Source organism: Carlito syrichta, unplaced genomic scaffold (assembly GCF_000164805.1).
Source record: "Carlito syrichta isolate Samal-C Ts95f unplaced genomic scaffold, Tarsius_syrichta-2.0.1 Scaffold315119, whole genome shotgun sequence".
NCBI classification, from domain to species: domain Eukaryota; kingdom Metazoa; phylum Chordata; class Mammalia; order Primates; family Tarsiidae; genus Carlito; species Carlito syrichta.
Window position 1 is genome coordinate 15791 of NW_007259215.1, and position 19011 is coordinate 34801.

The 19011-nt window shown below is 43.1% G+C and overlaps 1 protein-coding gene across 2 annotated transcripts; it reads left to right on the forward strand.

Moving 5' to 3' along the window:
- Positions 1 to 1204: 1204 nt before the first annotated feature.
- LOC103274909 (cytochrome c, somatic) lies at positions 1205 to 3736 on the forward strand. 2 transcript variants are annotated; one of them, XM_008072323.1, is made up of 3 exons: positions 1205 to 1339; positions 2394 to 2570; positions 2686 to 3736. In XM_008072323.1, the coding sequence occupies exons 2-3, from the start codon at positions 2402 to 2404 to the stop codon at positions 2832 to 2834; spliced, it is 318 nt and encodes a 105-aa protein (XP_008070514.1). In that variant the 5' UTR covers positions 1205 to 1339; positions 2394 to 2401; the 3' UTR covers positions 2835 to 3736. The 2 variants fall into 2 exon arrangements, with proteins under 2 accessions (XP_008070514.1, XP_008070515.1); XM_008072324.1 differs by lacking the exon at positions 1205 to 1339 and adding an exon at positions 2010 to 2015.
- Positions 3737 to 19011: the final 15275 nt, after the last annotated feature.

The window sequence follows — 19011 nt, forward strand, 5'->3', positions numbered from 1 at the left end:
GAGTTCAAAAACAATAAAAATACTCCAGTCATACAGGGAGATGGAGGGTCTGAGACAAATCAGAGGACCCGTGGTTTGGAAGAGATCAAGGGTTATATAGGTCAACCCCCTAGTTAGTATCTATTGCTTAAATTGAGGATGGAAGGAAGGATGCTAGACTGTAAGCTCCACCAGAGAAAGAGTTCTCACTGATGATCTCAGGTGCCTAGAAAAGTGCCTCGCACGTTTCATGCAGTCAATAAACACTCAGCTGAATACTAGCACATGCAAGCACATAGAGGCCTGCGGGAGACAGCCCCTGGGGACACCACCTGGGCGTCAGAAGGGTAGCTCGTTTTGAAGTATGATTACGCTGTGATAACTGAAAGCTGTGGTGATCTGCATTTCTAATGTGACCTCAACGGCATGAGCCTTAGTCGACCATGACCTCTACCTAGAAGAGATGCAAATCCTCTAGACTTCCAAGAATTCCTAATCATGTTTCCTCCCGGATGCTGCCTGCACACCCTCCTTGTTCTTTCTGCTCACAAGCGTGGTGGGGTGGGGGTGGGGCGTTAGCAGAAAAGAAGCCGGCAGGTGAGGGGCCGCAGCGACAATCCTGCCTGTGCCTCGATGGCAGCACCTTCCCCGGTCCTGGGGCGTCGGTCCAGCTGAGAGCTGGAAGGTGACTTCAGGGAACACAGAGGAGGTGAACAAGAACAAGGTCACAAGGTCACGTCCAGATCATCACTCCTGGTTTCAGGCTGCCCTGCGAGTGCAGTTGGCGCGGGCCGCAAAAACGTGACCCTGTCCGGGTAAAAGTCGCCTTTTGGAGGGATGGTAGCCAGGAGACCGCTGGAAGTGTCAACGTGAAGAAGTCTCTTTCAAAACCTGACCAATGCCCCGCGCGCCAAGATCATTGCATCACCACGCCCAAGAGCTTAGCAGGATAACGCCCTCCAGCCGTCACGCGACCCCATTCTACCCGCCCCGCCAGCCTGCGCACGCGCACAGCGGCCTACGGGTGACGTCAGCTATCCCGGCACCGCCTAGACGTCGTAAGTCCGAAGGCCTGTCGTAACTACCCGGCAAGAGAGACCTCGAGAGAAAGGGCACCCACGCGGCGCATCTTACCTTGCTAGACCGCATGCGCGCGCAGCCTGGCCACTGGAGCCAATGAGGCACGGCAATGTCACTGCGTATCAGTCGGCTCGATTGCATGTCGGGCGGTGGGTGGGCGGGGCGAGTTTGGTTGCACCAACACCGGTACATAGGCGCGGACCGGCGTGTCCTTGGACTTAGAGAGCGGGACGTCCGGCTTCCAAGCGGGAAGGTGTGTAGCGCCGGCGACGAAAGAGAGGTGAGTGCGAGGCGAGGAAGCCTCAGCGGGTGGGAGGGAGATTATGGGAGACGTCCCTCGCGGACGATCGAGGTCGCGGGATACCCCCGAGCCCGTGTGGGGCGGCAGGACCAGGAGGGGGGGACCCTGGACCGTGGCCAGCCAGAACCCGGCCGGTAACGCTTTGAGGTGGGGGGGAACCCTAACGAGGTCGAGGAATGAGCCCAGTCGAGGGCTGGAGGTGGCTTGGATGCGAATCCAGGGGGTGGCGGGGAGGGGACGCAGGCCCTCTAGTCGTGTGGCTGAGGGGCTGTTGGAATGGGAGTCAGGACTTCCTGCCGGAAGGCCGGAACGCAGCGCTTGGCGTCCTTGAGAGCAAAAACCGCTGCTCCTCTAATAAGGGGTCGTTCCTTTTTCTGGACGCTAATCGTTTCTCCTGCCTATCGCTCTGGCATGTCGGAGAGGTGGATTTCATCAGCCACCTTGACGCCGACCTGGATGGGTGACCTCGTGGTCGTCTCCGGGATCACAGAGCTGTGGGGAGTGGGGATATCCCGGGGAGACCTCGCCGCCGCCCCTGCGAGCTCTTCCACGACCGGGTGGGTCGAGTGACAAGCGACCCACGTGAACTGAGCGGGCGGAAGCAGCCAAGACCGCTTTCTTTAAACGTATGGCTTTGGTTTGTTTTCAAAGAGAGGTGGCTTTCAGCTGTAGTACTAACAAATAATTAGACTTTCTTAAAGGATGGAATGTTGGTTTTGGTTTAATGTGATCGCAGTTAAGATATGACACTTGGTGACCTTGACCTATCTTTTGAAACTGAGGTTTGCACTAGGTTCTCACTTTGCTTGTGCCTTCATCTTCCTTCATTTACACACACAGACGTTTTTAAGGAACTTCTGGATATATTTTGGATATTAAAAAGTAATGTGGCTATAGTAAGTAAAACGATTTATCCTGATGTTCGATGTCATTGATTAGCAGTAGGTGGGTATTCAAGTGACTGGAGCGATCTTTGGTTTACAGTGTTTGTTACTTGAGGAAAAAAATGACTACGTTGGGTCTTTCATTTTAGAGTTAAATATGGGTGATGTTGAGAAAGGCAAGAAGATTTTTGTTCAGAAGTGTGCCCAGTGTCACACCGTGGAAAAGGGAGGCAAGCACAAGACTGGGCCAAATCTCCATGGTCTTTTTGGGCGGAAGACAGGTCAGGCTGCTGGATTCTCTTACACAGACGCCAATAAGAACAAAGGTAAGAGGAAGACAGTTGTTAAATAACACAAATTGCATGACTCTAAACTGTGACCTATGGCAAACTCTTTATCAGGAGTGTGAAGTGCTTTACCAGTGCATCCTTTCTTGTTTAGGCATCACCTGGGGAGAAGATACCCTGATGGAGTATTTGGAGAATCCCAAGAAGTACATCCCTGGAACAAAAATGATCTTCGCCGGCATTAAGAAGAAGGGAGAAAGGGCAGACTTGATAGCTTATCTCAAAAAAGCTACTAATGAGTAATAAGTGGCCACTGCCTTATTTATTACAAAACAGAAGTGTCTCATGACTTTTTTTATGTGTACCATAATTTAATTGATCTCTTATACCAGAATTCATATCATGAGTGGCTGACAGAATATTTTTGTTGGACAGTCCTGATTTAACTAAAACTGGTTTGTGGTTATGTGAATACGATCTTTTTTTAATTTCAATAGTAATTTCAATTTTGAAAATGCTATCTCACTGTTTTCCCCCTTCTAAGGATAAGATTGTATTTGATTAGTAATGTTCAACTTTTCACAAAGATGGTGAATGCCATCTTAAAATCTATTGGAAATTGGTTTTATATTTAGATTTATATAACTGGTTATATGAATATATTTAAATACTGAGGAAGTCCCTTAACTGTCTCAGAACCAAGCAAGGCTCGTCTTTTTTGTGTTCATTGGCCTCTTAAAAGCAAGGACTGAAGATAAAGTAGCAATATCTACTTTATATTTTTGGTTTTAACTATGCCAATCTAATTAGAATTCCCTGTATCTAAAAATACTTTTACTTACTAAAAGATATTTTAGTGTGGTTTATGTATAATATCAAATAAATACTTTAATGCTTCTCCGTTTTTATAGGCAATCTTTAAGGTCAAGTGCTTTTAAAAGTTAGTGTGACAGGAAATAGTAGCAAGTTAACCTTTACTTTTGAATTCTTTATTATCTAAGTCAGACCTAAGTTATAATTTAGGATTGTCTTTAAAACAGCCATCAAAAACACATAAAACCGTGGAACTACTATGTATGTGTGATTGGGAATGGTGCTTTTGCCAACTCATTAGAGGGATTAAAGTAGGGGAGATATATGCAAATTTTAAAATTATGTGTGATCCTGAAACTTGAGATAATTAAAAACAAAATCACAGATCATAATTTTTTGGCTGTGCTTGATTTAATGACTGATGCCAAAAATTTTAATGGTTAAAAAGTATAATAGTCCTAAATATCGATGCAGCAGTGTTACTAGTCATGGACTTAAATAATTATTTTAGACACAGTGTGTACCATACACACAGTAAGTAGTCCTTGGAAATTTTAAGGAGATGGTAAGCTTGAACTAAGTTGAGAAGAATAATGAGAGAAATAGGTCTAGGCTGGTGGAAGTGAGAATCTGTCTGTGGGACAGTGAGGAGACAGGAAGAGGGCTTCAACTCTGGTTTCAATGTAATAGGAATGGTTAAATAGGCCTTTTAGGCCTGGCAGTGATTGTAACATGTGGGCCTCATTTTTATTTATATAAGAAATGTGAGAAACCAAGGAAGTCAGTGTGGAAACATACAGGAACAATTTTGGAAGGCCTTCTGTAATTCAGGTTTCAAGTCCCAATCTGAATATTGGTTGGGGGTCTAAAAATGCATTCTGGAAATCCTGCAAAAGTTTCAGTCTTTGAAATCCCTTGTAACAGAGGGCTTGGTGATTGTATAAATTAGTGATGTTTAGAGATGATGTAGCAGTTAACTTCTGAGGGATAATTCTGGACTAATGTGGACAGAACTGAAGGCTAGGACGTTGATTTTTATTGTTTTGTGCCCTGGGAATGATATAGAAAGTGAGCCTTCTTTTAAGATAGATATAGAAATTTAGCTCAATATTTATAGTCACTAGGCCTTTCATCTTGGTTAGTATACAAGTTCAGAAATTTTATTTTATCATTTAACTCAGAAGTAATCAATCCCTGCTGATTTACCCATCTAGCTAAAGGCTTCTGGTTAATTCACATACAATATATGCCTTTCTTGAGAGCTTGGGTTGATTTTATATGCAGAGCATCCCTGTTCGATATTTATAGTTTTGAAATTTTTCTCATTTTTATGCCTTCTGCGTTTACTAAGGCCTGTGTTGGCAAAGTTGATAACCTGCCATATTTTAGGTGAGTTAACACTCAAATTCCTCTGGTGACTTTGATGTAAGTGATCCTGTAATTAGTTAGGACATTTTGGCCGGGCTTGTGGCTCATGCTAGCAGCCACAGCACTTTGGGGTGCTGAGGCAAAAGGACATTTCTAGCAGTAAAAGGGTGTATATACTGTTATAAATAAGAAAATTGGGACACCCCACATGTCTTCCATTTCTGGTGCTTCGCTGTAGGTGGCTAGGTTAGTATCAGAAGTGAGCCAGGTGAATTTAAGGACTATTTTTCCAGGTCCCACCTGCACTGGATTTTGTTTAGAATGGCACTGTCCAACAGAACTTCCTATCGTGATATCTCAGACCTGTGTTGTCCAATATGATAGCCACTAACCACATGTGGCTATTACGCTCTTAAAGTGGGGCTTATGTGACTACAGGACTGAATATTTTATTCAACTTGAGTTAATTTGCATAGCTATAAGTGACTAGTGGCTACTGTATTGACTACATGGGTCTAGGACTAGAACCAGTAGTTCTGTAACGAAAGTGCTTCCCTTGGACTCTTCATCTAGTATTTTTTTATTTTATTTTTTGAGTTGCAGTCTCACTCTGTCACCCAGACTGGAGTGCAGTGGCACGCTTACTGCCTGCTGGGCTCAGGTGATCCTCCCACCTCAGCCTTCAAGTAGCTGGAATCACAGGCATGTACCACCATGCTCGACTAATTTGATTTACTATAGAGATGAAGTCTCGCCATGTCGCAAAGGCTAGTCTCGAACCCCGAGCTCAGGCAATCTTCTCACCTCCACCTCCCAAAATGTTGGGATTACAGGCTTGAGCCACTGCACCCGGCTTCCAGTTTCTTTATAGCCGTTAATTATGTTGTGTATTTTTGCTTTAACCTCTGAAGATTGTTTGTTGTAAATTAAATAGTGTGATGGAATTCACATCACTGTCTAGGAAGAGGCCTTTCCAGGGACAATTGACTAGTCTCAGGCTTTTTCATATGGGTCAGACTCAGGTAAAAATAAACTACGTAGCTCGGCATGGTGGCATACCTGTAGTCCCAGCTATTGATGTTCAAGGCTACAGTGAGATATGGCTCCACTGCACCCCAGCCTAGGTGACAGTGAAACCTCATCTCTTACAAAGTCAGAAAATTAAAATAAGAGTGAACTATGGTTTTCTTACGATGGAGAATATTTCCAGTGATGAGCTGTTTTGGCTATCCTTCATCTTAACAGTATCATGAAAGCCAGGCAAGATGTTACTGAGCATGGGATTAGAGCTATATAGTTCACACCAATGAGGCTTGGTCATATAACTAATACCCTTAATAGTGCATTTTGTCTCAGATAAACCTCTTCCCGGCAGTGCTGGGGTACATACTGAATCTCTGGCTAACTTTTTTTGTGCCCCCAGACCACCTGGTTTTCACATCCTTTGAGTTTAATACAAAGTATTAGATTTCCACGTTTTTCAGTGGACAGGTCTATGCAAACTTACTCTTGAAATCCAAGAAAGCTGAGGCGCCAAATAAAGAGGCTGACATAGTATTTTCTTTAAAAGACATGTTTAATAGGTCCTTAAGAACAGAAGTCATGTCTGTGTCTCAGGCTGAGGCAAGATCATGAGTCTTTACCCCATTATCCGCCCCCCCCCACACACACACCAGGGGCTTACATACCATACTGGAGGGGTGATTCAGAAGGGATGTGTAAGACAATTGAAGAGAACATCTGAGGTCATTCGACCTTAGGGCAGGATTTATGGTGAGTACCTACTCTTATAAGGAACAATAGATAATCTTAAAAGACTTTCCAAAGGGGTGAATCAGCAGTCAACATGGTGGATTAACATCCCAGATGGAGTTGCTTAGCCTTCACAACACTGAATAATTGGATTTCCAGGTTGTCTTTGTTGGGGAAGTGATGCCCTCAGGCTATTTTGTTTCAGTGAAATAGACTTACTTGCCTTTCTCAAGAGTTAAACTTCCAGGTTGTTAGGAGGAACTTCACTGACATTCCCTGTGTTCAACAAAGAAAATAAAGTTTTTCATACCTGGAAAGACAATGGGGAGAGAGCTAGTGTGTGGTAACTGATAATGTCATTGACAGCTTTTAGAAATAGCCTGGCAAAAGTGGCAAGTGAGGGACTGACTGAATTGCTAGAACTTTGATAAAAGATCCCAATTTTAATCACGAGTGAAGTCTTAGGATGTTGGAACTGGAAGAGCTCATAGAGTTCTAACAACCCAAGTGTACCATTATACAGATGAGAAGGGAGGTTAACCTGAACTAGGCTTCTCTAACTGCTGAGCAGCTTATCTGAAACCAGAACCAGCATACCTTACCTCAGTTTGGTCTTAGTCAAAACCCCCATTGTCAGACACTAATTAATTTCCTGTTTGGTTTTTCATCCTCAGTTCATTAGAAACGCAGCTATGTTCCACATTGAGGCCATATTTAATATATATGTAAACATTTAAGCATGTTAAATTTAACATTTTAAATTTATTTAAGCATTCAAATGTACCTAAAGCTTGAACAGTGTCATTTGAGAAGAGACCACTGGCCGCGTGTATTATCTAAACTGTAACAGAATACTAGGCCTGGGATTAGAACAAACTGTTTAGAGTATGTGTCAGTAAGCAACAACCAGTGGGCCCAGTCTGAAGAGACACTGTTTTTTGTAAATAAAAGTTTATTGGCTCACAGTCACATTTATAATATGTGTTGTCCAGGGATGCTTTTGTGCTACAACATTAGTGTGTAAGTTGCAGCAGACTGTGTGGCCCACAAAGCCTAAAGTGTTTAATGTCCAGCACTTTACAGAAAAAGTTTCTCAACCCCTGGTTTAGAGTTTTACTTTGCCAATCTGATTAACACAGTCTTATTTTTGCTACTTGGAGAATGGGAATAATAACCACCTGAGAAAAATAACGTCTGAAAAAGCCTGTACCTGGGGTAAGCACAGAAAGATGTGCTCATTTTATACCCGTGTCATCCTCTGAAAGTCACATAGTGAAGAATGACTACTGACTGATCATCTCTGTGACATCTGACACCCTTGACCACACTTCCCTTGATTTAAATGGGTTTCACATTCACTTGAAATAAAACAGGCATCATAAAAATATGCACATGTAGATGTAGTAATCTGTTAATTACCTGAATACATACTTCAGCATGACATTTTGCCTAAATTCTAGTCCAACTTAAATTGCTCTGTAGTTATATTCACGTCTCAATTCATCATCACCACATAAGGGGTTTAGGACAAGTATTGTCCCTAATTTACAGATAAGTAAACAGGCTCAGAGGCCGTTATTGCTGAAGGTCACAGGTGAATTGCCTTGCTAGCAGTACCACCTATACTGACACCTGCCTTTCTTTATGCAGTGCCTTCTAAAACTCCACATAGGCCAGGCATGGTGTTTCACACCTGTAATCCCAGCAACTCAGCAGGCTGAGGTGGGAGAATTGCTTGAGGCCAAGTGTTGAGGTTGCAGTCAGCTATGATCATGCCACTGCCCTCCAGCCTGGGCAACAGAGCAAGACTTGTCTCTATGAAAAAAAATAAAAAGTTAGCTGGGCGTGGTGGCACATGCCTGTAGTCTCAGCTACTCAAGATGCTGAGGTGGGAGGATCACTTGAGCAGGAGGTTGAGGCTGCAGTGAACTATGATCATGCCACTGCGCTCCCTCCTGAGTGACGGTGCCTCTCAACACACACAAAAATTAGAACTCCATGTAAACTGGGTCATCTCTATTATCCCTTTTATAGATCACTCATGCACTTCTTTTCCTTAAGAGAAACAGCTTTCTCCAGGCTTGTACACCTCTCAGTTCTCACAAGTAGAGCCTGCCCATTCTTCCACACTGTCCTCAGCAAAAGCCAGGTAGTCTTGGCATCTTCCAGATCATCACTCTTCCTCTCACAGGCGGAGCTACTATGTAGATCCCTGACATCTGCATGAACTTTTTGCTGTCATCTGTGTTTCTAGACCTTCGTTACATTCACTGAGCATGTCACCCGACTTCTGGTATCTATCTACTCCAGCTCCCCCTTTAAAAAAATTACCCTGGTAATAACTACATACAAGCAAATGAATGAGCCATCTTTAATGCCACCAGAGCCTCAAATTTTACTTTTTTTTAACTCTTCTCAATACTTTCCCATCACTACAATTTAAACTTGTGACCAGGCACAGCGGTTCACGCCTGTAATCCCAATGCTTTGGGAGACAAGTGGGAGGAATTCAAGACCAGCTTAAGCAACATAGCGGGACCTCATCTCTAACAAAAAAATAGAAAAATTGGCCAGGCGTGGTGGAACACACCTGTAGTCCCAGCTACTCAGAAGGGTGAGGCCGTAGTATTGCCTAAGCTCAGGAGGTCAAGGCTGTGGTGAGCCATGATTGTGCCACTGCACTGCAGCCTCGGCAACAGAGTGAGACCCTGACTCAAAAAAAATTTTAACTTTAATTTTTAAAAAAGAAAGAAATACAATGTAGATGTCATCACTCCAGAACTACTCAACCTCTTAAATTAGAAATCCCACTACACCAGTCTTTGATCACAACCTCATGTTGTTCCATGTCTGTTGTTCTTATTTTTATTGCACCTCCTTGAACTCAACCTCCAGGCCCCAATTATTCTGTTATGGCCTCCCTTCCTTAGCTTATCAGTGTGTCTTTTCTGTCACCGCATTGCATGCTTCCTCTACCTTTGTCACCTGTGTTTCCTTGTGTGGTATCTGCTTTGCAAACTCTCAGCTTGGGAACAATAGCCCAGCCATCTTTCTCCATGTCCATACCTGCTCTGAGCACTGTTGGAGAAAACCATGCTCTGCCATCAGCGCCAGTGTAAACTTACCATCTCTCATTCAGCTGAACCAACAAAAACCCTGTGCAACTGTCCTTTCCCAGTCTTCCTTGAGATAATTTTATAAGTTCATCAAGCTTCTCAAGCTTATCTTATTCCCACCCCCCTTTCTCATAGCAAATGGCCTTGCCTTCCATTTCAGATATGAATTTTCTATTTCCTGACACAAAGAAGGATTTTGTTATCTTCCTAGCCCCAATCCATCTTGAACGATGTTATTTTAAATTTAGATATGGTTAGGGGCAGGGTGCAGTGGCTCATGTCTATAGTGATCCCAGCTATTTGGGAGACAGAGGTAGGAGAATCGCATGAGTCTGAGGAGTCCGAGACTGCAGTAAGTTAGTCTTATGCCACTGCACTTCAATCTGGGGGGTGATACAGCAAGATCCTGTCTCTTAAAAAAAAAAAAAGATGATTCACAATGTTCAGTTACACAAAACAGTTGTTTCAGATGTCGCAGACACTATTGCATGGTCAATCAAACACCCATTCCCCCTCTGCTTCCCTCTTCCACAGAAGCTGGAAGAACTGTATATTTATTTTCTCCTTTCTCCTCAGTGCAGGAACTTTGCATGGACTAGCCACACTTCCACAGTACAAGGCTGGGTGTGGTGACTCATGCCTGCAATCCCACCACTTGGGAGCCCCAGGTGAGAGGATCTCTTTGAGTGCAGGAGTTAGAGACCAGTCTAGGCAACAGAGTGAGACTGCCTCTACAAAAAAATCAAAAAATTATCTGGGCATGGTGGCACGCACTTGTAGTCCCATCTGTTTGGGAGGCCGAGGTGAGAGGATTACTGGAGCCCAGGAGTTAGAGACCAGTCTAGGCAATGTAGCTAGACCATCTCTACAAAAAAATCAAAAAACTATCCAGGCATGGTGGCACGCGCCTGTAGTTCCAGCTACTTGAGGCCAAGAGGTTGATGTTGCAGCGAGGCTGAGGTGGAAGGATTGCTTGAACCCAGGCGGTTGAGGCTGCAGTAAGCTATGATTGTGCCACTGCACTTCAGCCTGGGTGACAGAGTGAGACCCCACCCTTAAAAAAAATACAAATATACTGTCTGCATAAGTTCTGGAAATGAATTTTTTCTAATTCATCTAAAATTTTATGAAATTGTAGCTGTCTCTACCCAAATCAGGTGTGTGTAGCATGTCCAGATCAAGAAAAGACAAATCCTTCCCACTTGGGGATTACGGGAAATCTATAGATTTTCTATGCTACCTGCACTGATTTGGGGCACACTGTATTGTCAATAAGATGAAAACCATCCTTGCAATTTTAACTGGTGAACATTGGAGGAAGACAACCCAAGGTTCGCACCCTCTGCTGACATTGCTTAATGGAATCTTAGCACATTAACCTTTCTGTACCTCATCTGTAAACTGGCACTGATTATATCAGCCCTTAGTATTGTTGTAAGGATTAACCAGGAGAATGTACTTGGCACATTGCCTGGCACTCAGTAAACACTCAATGGTTGACTGTTCTTGAACTAGATGGATATAGGACAATTGTCCAATTGTTTTTGACAGTTGGACAGATTGCATAAGAGAGGATACTCCATGTGATGGTTCTTCGAAGTAAAGTGAATGGCAAGTGTAGTGGAAATCTATATGCCTGACTCAGGTTCTCAACTCTAATAATTGACCCATCAGGTGATGTCTCATTCATTCTTTGCTTACTGAACCAAGGTTCAGTGACGTTCAACCTCCACCAATTCCGTTTACCTTGAGAACTTTTCTAAGGGGGGCTGAGACTTGTGGTTAAAGGGCAAAATGGGCTCTTAATTTGTATACGCTCTCATCTTCTAAGTGGGCCTAGTTTTTCTAGTAGCCTAAGAAAGATAAAGTTATTAATATCCTATTTACTGGGATAATACCATCCTTGGCCAACTTCTCCTGAACCTTAAAGCTAATCTCAACAGGAAGGGAAACAAATTGAGATGGAAATATGTGCATTAGAGGCAACTTAGAGTAGGGAAGTATTTAGGAGCCTGGCTGCCACCCTCCATTCTTCCCTTTCCCAGGAAGATTTGTCAGGAGGTTCAGTTCAGATCATAGCAGGGTGTCACCTGGAGAACCCTTACCTGTGAAGAGCCAGTGGTCCTGTGTCCTGTCCTGTCACAATGCGTTGCTAAGTTGTCTTGAGCAATATTCAGTGGGTATGTTATTAAAGGCTGTTGGTTCTGGAATATTCAGCGCCTCATATAATTCTTGAATGGGGCATGTGTAACATAACAAAAAATCGCCATTAGAGAGATGGCGGGGGAAGGCATCTGTGGGAGATATTTTAACTTGTGGATCTCCTGAGTTAGATTAGGTTGAGACATTAGAAAACCAGTCTTAGTGGGAATGACAGGGCCTGTCCAGTATACTGCTTCCCCAACTTGGTATCTCTCAAGATAAGGTAATGAAGGGAAACTTTGTGCTATACCTCAAGATCATTGAAGATTCAGATAAAGAAAACAAAATGTAGACTGTACATGCCAGCCAGCCAGATATCCTGCCTAAAGATTCTGATAGTGTGCTCTCTCTTCTTTTTTTTTTTTTTTTTTGTTTGTTTTTGAGACAGGATTTTACTCTGCCACACAGACTGGAGTGCAATGGCACCTTCACAGTTCGCCTCAGCCCCTAACTCTTGGGCTCAGGCAATCCACCTACCTCAGCCTCTTGAGTAGCTGGATCAATGGACTCATGCTACCACACCCAGCTAATTTTTCTATTTTTTGTAAAAATGGGATCTCGCTTTGTTGCTCAGACTAGTCTCAAAGTCCTAGGCTCAAGCAATCCTACTACCTCAGCCTCCCAAAGTGCTGGGATTACAGGTGTGGGCTACTGCACCCAATTTGCCTGAAGATTCTGATAGCTTTCTACTCTCCATCCTAAAGTGACTCAGGCAGGTTAGCACCAAGGCCTATATGTTAGATGCGAGAATGCAGGCAAGGTGTGTGATTCTCTAATGTATCCTATCAGTTGAAGCGATTGCCCTCTTCACCCAAGCTGGTTCTCCAGCAAAATATCCTGAAAGTAGACAGCTGATGTCTTCATTCTTAGCCTTCTACATAGGAGGTGCCATATCCAAATCAAACTACCTCTTGAGTTCATAGGATGACTGGGAATGACCCTTCCAGAAACAGCCACAACCTCTCCACCATTGGCTCTCCTCCTGTTCCACTGACCATTCCTTCTCAACCTCATCTATAGGCTTCTTTTTGTTCACTCTTGCAGAGATTGTGGTTGGCTTACACAATACCTATTTTCTCCTTCATGTTTAGTAACAGAACCTTTATTTATTTGTTTATTTAGGGTGGTAATATACCTATAAAAGACTACATTGCATATCTTCCACAGGTGTGATCCACGGTTCAAGTGGAAGTCAGTTGGGTGGGACTTCTGCAAAATCTTTTGTAAAGAGATCTGACTCAGTTAGGAGGCCTGCCCTTTTGCCCTTTGCTTTTTCTCTTCTTCCTGCCTTGAACCTGGACGGGATGGCTGAAACTCTTCTGGCAGCCATCTTGGATTGTGGCACTACTGAACATGGAAACCACACTCCTGAGGATAGGAGAGTGGAAGACTGGAAGAACCCGGCACATTGGCGATATGGTAAAGCTGCCATACCAGCTCAGACTTCCTTAACAACTTAAGAAACTCCCTTCTTATTTACACTGTTGTTACTTCAGTTTTTGTTATCTGCAGCTGATTCTAATCCTAACTGATACACTCAACCCTTATGTAATAGTGATCCCTAAAGTCATGCCTTCAATCTTTTTCTTTGTGTTTTTCCCTTGGCAGTATCCACACCCATGACTCAAGCACACACATGCCAATGACTTCATATCTATATCTACAGTGCAAATTTCACCTGAGTTCAAAAACCATAGACTCAACTGCCTTTTAGGCATCTTTATTTGGGTACTTCCAAGGACATTATGAAAGATTAAGCAAGGGTTCTCCAAATATAGAAATGCCCTAATCTCTGGAACCTGTGAATGGTAACTTGTATAGCAAAAGGGACTTTACAAATGTGGTGAAGTTAAGGATTTTGAGATGGGAGTTTACCCTGGCGTATCTAGATGGGACTGATATAATTACAAAGGTCTTTATAAATGAAGGAAACAGGAATCAGGGTTAGTGGTGGCAATGTGACAAAAGCAGAGATGAGAGTGATTGGCCACAAGCCAAGGGATACTGGCAGCCTCTAGAAGCTCGGAAAGCACAGAATGGATTCCCCTTTTGAATCTCCAGAAGGAACCAGCTTGGATGACACCCTGAGTTTAGCCCATTGAAACCCATTTTGAACTTTTGGCCTCCAAAACTGTAAAAGAATAGAGTTTACCGGAATTTGTTACTATGGTAATGGGAAATTAATACAGGCACCTCAAATCTAACAACTCCAAAAAAAATTCATTAACTGTTCCCAAAACCTGATCCTCTTATATTCTATCTTTATTATTTTATCATTCAATCTAGAAATTAGTCATACATCAGAGATTATCCCACTCATCCTTCACTCATCGCTGGGCATTTTCAATTCTGTGAATGAACAATCTTTCAAATCCATTTTGAATTCAAGCCTTCATGGTCTTCCATCTGAGCTATTGCTGTAGCCCAGTGGTTCTTAAATCGGGGTGAATTTACCACCCAGGGGACACTTGGCAATGCCTGGAGACATTTTGGGTTGTCAGCAGTGTGGGAGGGGAGAGGCCAAAGATGCTACTGAACAGTACACAAGAACCCCCCATAACAAAGTTACCTGGCCCAAAACATCAGTAATGCCAAGGGTGAGAAACTCTGCTGCAGTCTTGTAACTAGTCTCCCACCTCCCATATTAAACCCTTCCAGTCTTGACTGTTCCAAATCCCAACTCCTTCATAAAACCTATTTTGGGATCCTCATAACCTCATTCCAATGAGTCCTCATCCAATAGTGCCAATATCTCAATCATCTGTAAATTGATTATCATTATTTTCTCTCAGTTTTTGGTCATTATATCCCTTTTCTTGATATGCCAGGTAATTTCCAATTGGATACTGACACAGAGTATGAAAAATGATAGTGCCTCTGTATGATGTGTTCCTCCAGAGAAGGTTTACCCTTTCTTTTGCTAGATAGATACAATGATTATTTTAATCCATTTAGGGGCTGAGCTGACTCGATGCTGGGTTGAAAATTTATGAAGGCTTTTTCTACCCCTGGTCCAGCTCTACTATGAGAGTGTAGCTTTCTGGGATTCTAACAGAGCCTGGGAGTTGACTGAGCTCATCCCACAGTAAGTCTTGGACCTTGTCTCTTCAGCACTACAAGACTGACAAAAACTCTGCTCTGCGACTTGGGAACTTTCTGCTTCGCTTCTTAGACTGTCTTGTTGAGTTTGAAAATTTACCAAATATCTTCAGGGCAGACTGCTTCTTCCTTCTCACTAAGATTCTGAATCCCTGAGATACTGCCTAAAGCTCTCTCATTTCTCTGCCTTTTAGTAGAGACCCTCTGCCCAAAACTTTTTCCTGGCTTTTTTTTTTAACTAATATTTTTTAAAGACAAGATCTCACTCTGTTGCCCAGGCTGGAGTATGGTGGTGCCATCATAGCTCACTGCAGCCTTGAATTCCTGGGCTCAAGTGATATTCCCGCCTCAGCTTCCTAAGTAATCGGCACTATGGGCACCATGCCTGATTTTTTTTTTTTTTTGTGGATATGGGATCTTGCTATGTTGCCCAGACTGGTCTCCAACTCCTGGGCTCAAGTGGATCCTCCCACAGACCTGAGCTACCTACCACTCCTGGCCTTACCCAAGATTCCTTAGGCTTTTGTCCCACACCCACAGTTGGTAGTTATCCTGAGGAAAAATATAACTACAGACTTCCACGTTACCTCTCTATGCAATTCTCTCCTCATTCTTTCAAGACCTGATTTTTCTCCACTGTCTTCAAGCAGATTTAAAAAGCAAAAGTAAAATAAAAATCCTCTGGTCTTTCTTTCTCTTTCTTTCTTTTTCTTCCTTCCTTCCTTCCTTCCTTCCTTCCTTCCTTCCTTCCTTCCTTCCTTCCTTCCTTCCTTCCTTCCTTCCTTTTTTTCTCCTTTTCTTTTCTTTTGAGTTGGAGTCTCACTCCATGGCCCAGGCTGGAGTGCAGTGGCGCACTCACAGCCACCCCAGCATAGACCTGCTGGGCTCCAGTGATTCTTCCGCCTCAGCCTTCGAAGTAGCTAATTTTTAAAAAATAGTTATTATAGGGATGAGGTCTTGCCAAGTTGCCTGGGCTAGTCTTGAACCTTCAGGCTCAGGCAATCCATTCGCCTCGGTCTCCCAAAGTGCTGGGATTACAGGCTAAGCCACCCAGCCCCGCCAAAAATTCTCTGATGTTTCTAGCCAGTCTTAGCAGGAGTGCTTCTGCAGGAGATGGTACCTTTAGCTCCACACAAGAAGGAGAGAGAGGTGCAGCTCGGGCCTCACAAACTGCCCCCTCCTCTTTATCCTGGACCTACAGGTTCACATACAAATGACCCGCCACTGTAAAGAACTCGCCCATGCCTGAGCCTTGCCTTAATAGAACAGAGGAATAACATTTTCCCCACAGCCCAAGAGCATCTCAGTCCTGCTTGTTTCTGGATCCCCAGACAAGCCTCACTCTACATGCCAGGCCAGGGTAAATAATGCCTGGGCTTTCTTGTTTTTCTGAAAAGTGGGATCGCCTGCTTTCCAAATCCTTTGATTTTATTTTATAGTGCTCTAACTCCTCTCTCTTTTTAAAAAAATTCTGGGGTAAACCCGTGCCAGCTCCAAATCATTCGTGAAAGAAGACTCATTTGGATATGTTAGATATGTTGCATTCTGTTTTTTCATTTATTCCCCAGATACAAGCTTTAATAGCTGTCTTGTGGGTCTCATTTTCTTCTATGGATTGTAAATTGGTCAATTTGTGACTGTGTTGCTAAGCAGAGTCAAAGTCAAAGATCTTTATTAAAAATGTTAAAGGCTCACGCCTATAATCCCAACACTTTGGAAGGCCGAGGTGAGAGGATTGCCTGAGCCCATGGGTTGGATACGAGCCAGGGCTACTTGGTGAGACCTCATCTGTACAATAAATCAAAAAATTAGCCGGGTTTGGTGGCACTTGCCTATAGTTCCAGCTATTTGGAAAGCTGAGGCAGAAGGATTGCTAGTGCCCAGCAGGTTGAGGCTGTGGTGGCTGTGAGCATGCCACTGCACTCCAACCTGGGCAACAGAGTGAGACTTCAACTCAAAAACAAATAAATAAACAAACAAATAACTAAATACAATAATGGTAGCTATTTTATAGCTACAATATTCTGTACTCTAATTGCATGGGCATCAGGTGATTCCTATGCCTGGTCTCATTTAGCAGCTACCAATCCTGTGCATATAGATGGGAGAAGTGGTCATCATCTATTGTATTTATGAGGAAACAAGTTAAGAGATGTTAAATTACTCGTTACTAAGTTACAGAACTAAGATTCAAAGTCAGGGCCCTCCGACTCCAAAGCCCTTGCTCTTTCTTTTATTTTTTATTTTTTTATTTTAAAGATGTGGGGTACAACTCAGGGTTAGGTATACAGATGTTCATTATGTAAGTACCCTTGTTAATGAGGTGTGCCCCTCTCTGGCAGTTTCCCTCAACTGCCAATCCCACTTCTCCTCCCCTGGCAATTTCCCACTACTGTCAATCCCTTTCTTATAATATTATGATAATTGTTTAAGGTTCACTTATGAGTGAGAACATGTGGTGCTCTGTTCTTTGTTTTTGTGATAGATCACTGAGTATGATCGACTCCAAATCCATTCAAGTTGCTGCAAAGTTCATAGTCCTTGCTCTTTCTAATATACTTCCACCTCCTTACCCTTACTTCTCTGTATCTGATGCCACATACAGTGCCGATGCCTGGCTTATCATTGTGATGACCCGCAGGCCGCCAGTGAGTGTATGGATACCTCAGAATGGCCCATCACCTTAACTGGGTAGTTAAAATGCAGTGACAATGCAGGACATTTTAAAAGGCTGATAATAACATTTAAGAATATTATGCTTCTGTTAACAGATGAATGGGTAAAGAAAATGTGGTATAGGATAGGAACCCCTCCCCCCCAAAAAACAGAATTATTTTGTGGAGGGCAGGTCCCTTGTAGTACAGGCTTTCCCCACCAGGTAAGTGCTACAGGAACCCATCACCATCAGTGTACCAGCCAACGTTGTTGTGAGAGTCTGCATTCAGTTTCAATGAATTTTTTTCTTTGGAGATACGTTCAACATGTTTGCTCATTTCATGATGGGCGGTTTACATGAACAGCGTGCTGAGTGCTCAGCAGTTTTGACCAAAAACGACATGACCCCCATGCCCCACTCTCCCTATTCATCTGATCTTGCCTGGGGTGAGTTTTTTGTTGTTGTTTAGTCAATGAAAAAGTTCTCAAAGGAAAACATTTTGTCAATGTGGAAGAGGTGAAGCAAAAAATGGCAGAAGCACTAAAAGGCATCCAAACTGATGAATTCTAACACTGTTTTGAACGGTGGAGAAAATGTCAGAGAGTACTTTGAAGGTGACTGAAGTTTAAACATGTAAGAATAAATACACAATTTTTTTTTTTTTTATTAATCAGTATTTTTTATTATGGTTTTGTGGGGTACAGTTAAGGGTAGGTGTACAATGACGTTTCATTCAGGCACCCTGTAGATAAGAAGTGTTTTCCCATCCCCCGACAGATATTTGCTACTGTTAATCCCATCCCCCTCCCCCCCATAGTTTCGCAGTACCATCCGTCATTTTCTCATAGTATTGCATTGGATGTTCAAGGTCCATTATATGAGTGAGAACATGTGATATTCGGATTTTTGTTTTTGTGAGAGGTCACTCAGTATTATAGACTCTAGTTCCATCCAGGTTGCAGCGAAATTCATGATTTTGTTCTTTTTTATGGCTGCGTAGTATTCCATCGTATATATGTACCACATTTTTTTAATCCAGTCCTCTTTTGATGGGCAGCATGGTTGTTTCCAGGTTCTTGCTATTGTGAACAATGCTGCGATAAACATACGTGTGCAGGTATCTTTTTTATAAGAGTGATTTGTGTTCTTCAGGGTATATTCCCAGTAGGGGGATTGCAGGGTCATATGGAAGGTCAATTTTTAGAGCTTTTAGGAATCGCCACACTGCTTTCCACAGAGGTTGCACTAGTTTACACTCCCACCAACAGTGTAGAAGTGTTCCCTTTTCACCACACCCTCTCCAGCAGCTGTTATTTTTTGAGTTGTTGATAATTGCCATTCTGACTGGAGTTAGGTGGTATCTCAGTGTGGTTTTGATTTGCATCTCCCTGATGATTAGTGAGGTTGAGCATTTCTTCATGTGTTTGTTGGCTGCTCGAATGTCTTCTTTTGTGAAGTGTCTGTTCATGTCTTT